The sequence below is a fragment of the Tachysurus fulvidraco genome, chromosome 5, assembly GCF_022655615.1.
Source record: "Tachysurus fulvidraco isolate hzauxx_2018 chromosome 5, HZAU_PFXX_2.0, whole genome shotgun sequence".
NCBI lineage: Eukaryota > Metazoa > Chordata > Actinopteri > Siluriformes > Bagridae > Tachysurus > Tachysurus fulvidraco.
The window spans coordinates 13,555,588-13,565,389 of NC_062522.1; the positions used below are offsets into that span (position 1 = coordinate 13,555,588).

General features: G+C 35.8%; 1 protein-coding gene across 5 annotated transcripts in view; it reads right to left on the bottom strand.

Annotated features, from left to right (window-relative positions):
* LOC113642838 overlaps positions 1-9,802 on the bottom strand; it is a 127,809-nt gene that overhangs the window by 16,689 nt on the left and 101,318 nt on the right. Inside the window, exon 5 of one of the 5 annotated variants that reach the window (XM_027146529.2) lies at positions 1,534-1,937. The exons of the other annotated variants lie outside the window; for them this stretch is intronic. Coding sequence (XP_027002330.2) covers positions 1,919-1,937 — 19 coding nt within the window. The 3' untranslated portion in view covers positions 1,534-1,918. Of the gene's footprint in view, positions 1-1,533; positions 1,938-9,802 lie in introns of those variants that run through there. 5 annotated transcript variants of the gene reach the window in all.

Consider the following 9,802-nt stretch of genomic DNA (forward strand, 5'->3'; position numbering starts at 1 on the left):
ACCTGGGATATGTAAGAGAGATATTGCATTACTGTAGTAAAAAAAAGATACAGACTGACTTCTTGAACTTCATGTCATTACATCCGTAGGCATGTCCACATTAGATTCAGATATTGTTCGAAAAGAACTGGTCTTAAACTCTTTATTACATATGCACGCCTCCTTTCTATAAGGATCCATACAGAAAGCTCTAGAAATGCACCACAATGTTTGTTTCTTCAAACATGCCATGGAGCATATGCGCTGACCGAGCTGGTCGATCTTAGAGCACTTTTTTTTTTTATAGAAGAGCAAATCTGTTTGAAATGTCACACAAACTGTCACCCCGACACATTTAATTGGTTAAATAATTAAGGAAAACGAAAGGTGTCTGAGATAATAAGAAAGGTAGCAACGTGAAAGTGAATCTGATTGAATCACTTTTAAGGTGAGGTGTTCATTTATGAGGTGATATGAAAGTGTAAACTTTGAACCTAGCACTTTTGGCACTTTGAAACAATTAAAAAAAAAAGATTTGCTGGGAAAAAGGTATGCGCATACATAGATGTGCCAGACACACTTCAATCACACTTATTATATATATTTATACGTTTTGGTCACATCTCATTCTTTTATATCCATTTACAAAGATGGAGCAGTTAAGACAAATTCAAGCAATTATTTTTGTGTTATTAATTAAGTAGGTGATAAATTATTATTATTATTATTATTATTATTATTATTATTATTATTATTATTATTATTATTAATTACATTTTTCTTTCCTTTGTGTGAGAGATGCTTTTCTCAAGGGAAAGTTTTCAAAGATGTTAAAAAACATCACTTTGTGGTTTTTTATTTATTTAATTTTTTTTAACATCACAGCTATCTACATTTATCCCAAAAACTTCACATTTCTCTGTCCTGAAAAAGAACTATAATAACTTATATTAGTCAATAATAGTGACTCTCATGTAACAAATTGTATGTCTGTAGTTATGTTTGATATTCGGTATTATATCTTCATTACACATTCATACCTCAACTCTGATTATTGCCCATGTCCAATAAAACTACATTCAGGTACAGCTGAATGTTATATGAAATGTATGGAATGTTTATTTAGGTATTGCTTTTACTGTGCTGCTTCCGTGTTTTTCATTTATTTCATTATTGGTGTATAATACGTATTTGAAATGTTTTGATAGTGTCAACAGCTTCATTATGACTCATATGTCTTTTTGTCTAAATAGGTTTAGAGCGAAAAATGTCAGAAATTCCCATTGCTGCAAATGAAGTAGCTAGACATTCATTTGTTGAAGAGTATTGATGTGCTAACGAGTTTGGATGAGGCATGTTTATGAATAAAACACATTTAAAAACAGCAAATGTTGACCAAAATGATAAAAATAAAATCAACCAAGATAATAAAGTTATAAACTAAACTGATAAAAAAAAGATACAATGTCAATTGTTTATTAATCTTTATTTTATTATTTATAATAATCTTTTGTTCTATGTTTATGTTCTGTAAAGCTGCTTTGAGACAATGTGAACTTTAAAAAGCGCTATACAAATAAACTTGAATTGAATTATTGAAGACAAAAGTGAAATGCTATACAGTATATACATTTTTTTGTTCTGACGTCTTCCAGATAAGTTCCCCTGATTAGCCCAAGCATAAATTAATAAGAACACTGCAAAAATATGAAACCTTTGTTGAAATATTTTATTATATATTCTCTTTGAGATAGTTCTCGGTCTGCTCAGTGCATTCGTGAGGTCATGTAAGGCTTGTCATGTCATCAGCTGTAGTGTCACGAGTCACCTTGGTGTCTCATGAGGGCATCCATATCTAAGTATTTTTCAGATTAAGATTCATTACAACAGTCATTCACTCTGGCAATCAAGAACATCTCGGTTTTGGAGAGCTGGGCCACTACAGGTTGCCAGGCAACCTGAAACAAAGAAATAGAGATGTAGAGATGGAGGAGTGTAATTTGTACATGATCGCTCTTAGGTACACACTTGTAGCATTTAGCTCCAGGAGGACACCATGACTGTCCAAATGTTCTCGGTCATAGAGGTGCAGTGACGTGTGACAATTGATTCTCACTTGATTAAGTAAGAAATGTTCTGATAAGTACTGACGAGTGTTCAGGTAGTACATGGTGTCACTGCTATATAAAGACCTTAGGGTTAAAAGAAATGCTTTCCTGCCATTGAAAAGTGTTTTCCTTCTCACACCATAACATCCAGACAAAATCACACACATCCCATGCCAGAGCAAGAAGTCATTTGAATTAAAAATGTAAAGTCCTTCAGATGAGGTTGTCAATAAGCAGAACTTTCTCACATTTATGGTCAAAAGTGTTTGCCAAAGTAAACAGCCAATATAATTGGAATCACAGACCAAATCAGGCAATGTTCTGAAGTTATTTTTAAGCTGTTATTTGCAGCTATCTGGTCTGATCGTGCAGTTCTGTAATGAAGGTCTGCAGGGACAAAGCAGAACTCCATTTGTGCTGAATTGAAAAACACATTTCGTGTTCTTAACGGTAACCAAGCTGTCAGCAGATAAGGAAGTTCACAGTATCGCCTCGCTAGTAATCCATCTTGCCATCTCACCATCGCTCCTCTTGTATTTTCTTTCCAAACATCTTGAATATATGGCTCGGGGCCTTTGCCCAAATGTCACTCCCAATGATTTCTCAAATCTTTCTGCCACAAAAGATTTGAAACATGGGCACATGGAACAGCAGGATATGTTGGGTTAAAATCCAAATTAACAAATGGCTTGTTGTAAGAACTCCTATCTATCTCCTGGTCAAGTTAAATCATTTTTACTGGACTACAGATGTTTTCAGTCATTTACATTTTCAGCATTTGGCAGCCACCCTTATCCAGAGCCATTTACATTTAATCTAATATTATAAAACTGAGCGTTAAGGGCCTTGCTCAAGGGCCCAGCGGTGGCAGCTTGGTGGACCTGGGATTCAAACTCACAACCTTAAAACACCTTACCCTCTAAGCTACCAGGTATGATCAGCCGTTGTCCAATACCTTCTGCTGTATTTATTTTTAATGTAATTCTGAGCAATTCCGTATACAGTTTACATGTTTCTAGTGTAAAGATAAATACTATAGGCAATGCACAGGACAGGACAGATTTTCTAGGTTTAAATGATGAAGTTTCCCTGTATGCCCAATATATTTCCAAATTAATATGATACAAACATGTCTTTCTTTTGTTTATCAGCATAACTCTTGCAGGTCTGAACTGGATTCACTTTCTGTACATAGCATTTCTTCTCTGGTGAAGTTGCTCTCGATCTGTTGTGTTGTGACCTCAGTCATGTAAGATGCTTGTTGACTGCTTGTTTTCCCCCCCTATATGTGTCATACAGATTTGAGTCGTTTACAACGGGTTGCTCAGCCTTCATATCCTGCACTGTTTACACAAACTCAAGTAGCATTATCAGACAGAAGCCATGATGGCATGGTAAACTTGATGTGGCAGATCGTCCGAGACTGGAAAGCTTAGAATATGAGAAGCCTGGCTCGCTGACGAAAGAAGACAGAAAACTGCCACAGGATGTTCATTGTGCATAACCAGCAAGTCCAGTGACATTTGTCAGGGTCAAGTTCTCTTTCCAACTGCCATCATCAGTGTTTCATCCCTCTTTCCATCCCCTCCTCCTTCTTTCCACACTGTCAGAGTGAGTCTCGACTCATGAAGAAGAGCTCTTAAAACCCACACCCACCCCCTTTCCCTCCCTATCCCAGCTGAGCAGCATTCCAGTGCACATTGTCATTGCCTGAAGCCTGGAATATCTCATTATGCCGCATGAGATTTATTAAAATAGATTATGGAAATGTTAATTAACTCATTAATTACATTATTTAAGCAGCAGTGACAGATAAGGCGATGAGCATTATTGGGGGGGGGGGGTGTAAATGAAAAAGGAGGAAGGCACTGATGTGGAGTTTGTGTATGCAGTGTGTTCTTGTCGAGATGTTGTTGTAAAAGAGCTGATTGCTAATGAGATACACTAACTAACGGGCCAGTCAAGCTTCCAAATTTCAACCTGGAATCGTGCTGCCCTCTATATGTCTTCAATCTCATTTCTCATACACTAGAAAACAACAGATCATATACCATAATGTATTAAATAATAAAGAGTGCAGAAACCAAAAACATAATAAAATAAATAATACTTAAGGGAAAAGGCAAAAAATCACAATAAACCTTTTAAGTCTATTATGGTCATTCCCTAAATGAAAATCATTTAAAGGTGGTTTCAGTGACATTTTTTATATTTGGTGATAAGTTCTGAACATGTTCTAGCAGGTGTCTATTATATATTTACATAGAGAACATTGCTACAGGGCCTGTAAAGGAAGGGAAATGTGAAAATTGTGGACCAATCAGTACAAGGTGGGATCTATGACTATTCACAATTATCACAGAGTATTCACAGATTTTGGACAAGAAATACATTCAGCCAAAGTACTCTCTAATTCATGTGTGCCTTTAAAGGTTCTATTTGTATTGTGCAGAAGTGGGGGGCAGTTTTTTTTTTTTAGATGAATCTAAGATTCATCAAGAGCAAGAATCACAACACAGACAAAAGGCAAAAACCTAAATTGATCCAGAATTGTAAAACAAGGAAAACAAGAGAGAGTCAAGAACAAAAAACAGTATAGACAAAATAAAACTTTGCATAAAATGCAAAGAAAGAGCAGGAGGAAAAAATAAAAACTCAAAAAATAATTGACAGGCTAACATGGCAAAGGTGGATGGTAACTAGGTAACGCATCAATAACAATAGTACTAAAAAAATACACAAGACATGAACACCCCGCAAAATAAATTACACAAAAGTCTAAAGGAGAATTTATGAGACTATCAGCTCAATAATCAGATCCTAACACAATTACAGACTAATCCATCTAACTGATCTCAGAAAACAGGCCACCACAGTATGGTAAAATCTTTAATTGCCCTTATCTGTGAGAAACAAGGTGTGTTCTAATAGCAGAGCTTCTAACAGAATGATCAGAAACCCTATGAAAGTCTTCCTCTTGGTAATTCTGTGATAAGACAACAGCAATTTAAACCCGAGTTTAAAGTCCAAAACAACACCTCTGCTGTCTACTATGTGGCATTGTTGGAGATAAAGTAGATTGCTGTTAGATGCACACTACAAAAAAGCAAGAGGAAGATTCAATCCCTGTAGCATTCTCCAGAATGGTTCTAAGTGGAATTTCTTTAAGTAATATTAGAGTTATAGCAGTGCCATAATTTAAATATCCCCTGACTAGAAACTAAAGATGTGCTCGGTTGTATTTCCCTCAATTAATAACTTGCTACAATAAATTAATAGGCATCTCTGCTTCTTAAAGGAAACCAAATAAGAATACACAGCACGAAAAGGTCAGGAGGAAGGCTGTTTTCGTGTTTTCTCTTAAATGCTTGTCTGCGAGCATTTTTCCAAAGGTTAAGATGTCATAAGCACGAAAGGATGCTGTGCTGAGAAAGAGGGGTGGTGCGTGTGTGTCACGGTGATTGAGACACACTGTGACAATGGGCAGTAGGAGACTGGAACGCTTGCATGGCCGCTGCATGGCAAAGCTCCCCGGAGATACTACTGCAAAGACAATGCTGAGATAGAAAATCATAGTAGGCAGAGAGAAGAACCAGAATTTTATCATGGCTTGGTGAAGAAATTATCAAATGTTTTGGCTGAACCCGCTTGCAATCTAGAGAAATGTTTGGATTTATAAGCAACCCACATAAGTGTATTCACTTATTTGACAAAAAAAATTTCTCAAAATGAACACAGAGCATGTCTGGTCTGCAATGTGGTCCATGTCAGTTAATCGTAAAATATATAAGCTTATATAAAATATAGATTTCATGTGTCATGCATTCTCTAGTTCTATTGACCAATTATGAACCAGACAGTTCAGATTGAATTGATCGAGTTGAGGTTGTGGTCTCTGCCTCAGTGCTGACATTTCTACCTTTGGGTTTCTCAGTTGTTTCCAGTATTTCCCTAGGCATAGTGGTAAGGATCATGGTTAATAATAAGCTACCACAGGACATTTCTGTATCTGTACAGTCTGTTGCACCTTACATGTTACATACATACATATATATATATATATATATATATATATATATATATATATATATATATATATATATATATATATATATATTGTGTATATATATATATATATATATATATATATATATATATATATATATATATATATATATATAACATGTTTTATATATATATAAAACATGTATATAATTTATACTTATAATAGTTAAAATAACTTATATATATATAATGTGTAGTGCATTGTAAATATGTCTAGTAGTACACTGTGTATGAGCACATTGCATCTTTTCCACATTTTCTGCATTTGCACATTTCAACTGGTACTAAGCATTTTGCACATTTTTTAAACCTGTTTGTAAATTGTTCTAATTTCTGTTTCTTAACTACTGTATGTAAATGGTTCTGCAATTTCTGGAGCTTGCTCCCAAGAATTTCACTCACCATGGCACATGTGCTGTGGTGATGTGACAATAAAGGTGACTTGACTTGACTTAATAATTAAAAAATAACTTTCAGTTTAGGCCACACCCACTGTTATTATGAAAGGAAATGATCAAACAAATCAAACAAGTTGTCTTCCCAAACAGTAACAGAGACTAGTTCAACGTATAAAAAGGACACTTATGAGGTATATGCAGAGAGAAAAAATCTATTTGAACCTAGTTTTTAAACCAACAAAGAAATGTGAAATTACTCATCCTTTTTTCTTTTTCAATGGCTCGCAAGATAATTTGGCACAAAGCCGAGTTTACCGCAGATTTACTTTTCTGTTGAGTGAATTTCATTTGCTCTTGCTACTTTAACTGAAAAGTAGATCATTATAGATTTAGTCTCTCATATTGACAGAAAAACATCGCATAAATGATACAACCAACAAAAATATAAGAAAAAGAGAAAAGGGGAGAAGGAAGTGCTTTAAGAAGGGCAGAATACATTAGGAGGGTTGGGAGTCCCAAAACTTGAGATGAACAGTTTATGACACTAAAACAATATTTTTGCTACACACCAGTATATCTATGACCTATTTTGACCTGAGTTCCTCTAAGGTCCCTTGCCTTGCTTGGTGCTTGCTTGCAGTGCCTGATAATCAGCCGATAATCAGCCCAGAACTGACTTTTCAGCTAATGGAGTAAAAAGCAGGTGAACACCAGCTGTTATAGTGTGGCAAGTTAAGGTTGAATAAAAAGCAAATGTTATTCAGCTAGGTTTTTATAACTCTCTATAACGATATGATGTTTGCTGTTCCCTTGTTTTTAACCAAGTTTTTTTTAGACAGGCAAATTAATATCCATTAAGAGCCTAAACCTGTCACTTTCAAAACAGCACAAACAGTACATTTGCAGTCACGTAGAGACATCAGTTAATCCCAGTGTTCGCATGGACATGAAGAGAAGAGGAAAACATGTATTTAAAAAAACTGCATGTAAATAACTCCCTTGCTATTAATTAGGAGAGGTGAAATAAGCTTTTCGCACATGCTAGGACGGTTGTTAATTTGCATCAAGTGTCTCTGGGGAACAATGCATCTGATAGTACTCACTGCACTCCATCAAACAAACGGTACATTCAGCGCAAACAGATCTGTACGCTCTGAGGACTGTGATGTATGTTCCTTCATAGTTGGTTCTAATTAGCTGTGTAGCTGAACTGTAATGTTGTGCCAGCTTATCCTACAAAGGTGTGCACAGGGAGCTTAGAGTCTATCTCAGGAGACCCAGGGCCCAAGGCAGGGGACACCCTGAACAGGGTGCCAACCCATCACACACACGCTATATAATATAAGCAATTATATAGCAATAGAGATTCCAATCATCCTACCAACCAACCTTGCAAACTCCATGCACACGGGAATCAAACACCCAATCCTGAAGATGTAAGGCAAATGTTGTAAGCACTAAGCTTCTGTACCCAACACCTATGATGCTCAAACAGTAAAATTAATTAAGAGCACGAAGGCTCTAGGTCTGAGTGACCTTAACAGTGTGGGTGAAAGTGCTTAGTAACAAAGAGCACAGGGTGTTGCACACAAAGTTATTACCAAGACCGAAGCAATAAAAAAGTGCAGAGAAGCTTCTGTGTGCAAGTACATGTCCAGTTTGTGTGCTCAGCCATGACACATGCTCTCATTTTGCTGTCACTTGCTCACAAGGCTACACTATACCCGTGAGTCAAGATCAATTTTGAGACTTTGGAGCAGAAATAACACAAATGCTGAACCTATCCCATTTTCTTTCCTTGTCTTTAGCCCTGCTGCTCATTTAATATAATTTAAGAACTACTCTGCTCCCGATATATGATGCTTTGTTTTGATAATTCATACCGTTTTGAATAAACAAATTCAGTATTTTACTGAAGAGTAATTTTTACAGAGTTTAAATGGCTTGTTTTTATAGTGGTCCTAGAAATCCTTCAATATCCTACTGCATCTCACTTTGAAAGAGGCATCTCATCATTGAACACAAACAATATTTTTGTTAGTGCTAGGCTACTGAATAAGGCACTGTTTCACTCAAGCATGCACCCATGTCCAGCAATGACAATGAGATATTTAAACCAGCAACAATGCAGTATACTTTGCATACTCAGAATTTGTTCTTTGCATTTAACCCATCCAAAGTGCACACACACAGCAGTGAACACACACACCGTGAACACACACCTGGAGCAGTGGGCAGCCATTTATGCCGCGGCGCCCGGGTAGCAGTTGGGGGCTTGGTGCCTTAATCAAGGGCACCTCAGTCGTGGCCGGCCTGAGACTCAAACCCACAACCTTAGGATTACGAATCTGACTCTCTAACCATTTAGTCTATTGTTTCTATGTACTGCATAAAATATAATATGTGAATCCGTATGATCCATAATGGAATCCCTCATATATAAAAAGGAACAATCATATTGTAAAATATGTATGTTTAAACTAGATCTTATTCTATATAATATACAATATATTCTAAAAACAAGATTTGAATTAGTTTGTTAGCATTATTTGATTATCTTAAATGTTATGTTTTTGTGATAAATAACAGATCAAATGGCAGAAGCCATATAAAATAGTCACGATTTTTCTTATTATAATTGTTATAGATTTTTGCATTTGAATCACCAGTCCATTGGGATGTGTGGGATGAAGTCAAGCCATTCCAAAACACCCTTTAAATAAATAAATACATGAATAATAAGAAGTGCTGGATCAAGTGCTATTTTAACAAAGTTTCACTCAAAGTTTAAATATACTACACACAGGTAAGTGAAATAATCCAAACGAGACACCCAGAGAATGAAGTTAAGTACCTGCATGACCCAACTCTCAACTTTCTTTGCAGCTGTTAAATAACTTCAAGTCCTAAATTTTGAAAATGTCCCAAGGTAATTATTGACCTGTTGAGTTTTACCACTGATTTAGGATTAAACTTTTCCCTGATAAGACGCATCACAGACAAGAAACATTCATACATCTAAGAGTATATAGCATATGTTTCAGAATGTAAAAAGTCCTATTATCTGATTGCTTTCTTTCATTTGTCTCATGCATTATTTTACATCAGTCTGGCTCTATACAGTGCTGATGATTCAGAAGACCTCAGTAATGAAGTTACATTTTGGTTGAATTAATTCAGGCTTCTTGTAGGTCTTCTGCATTGAAATTGCTACACACATTTTTGAGCACATTTTCAACAGCCTTATTGTTC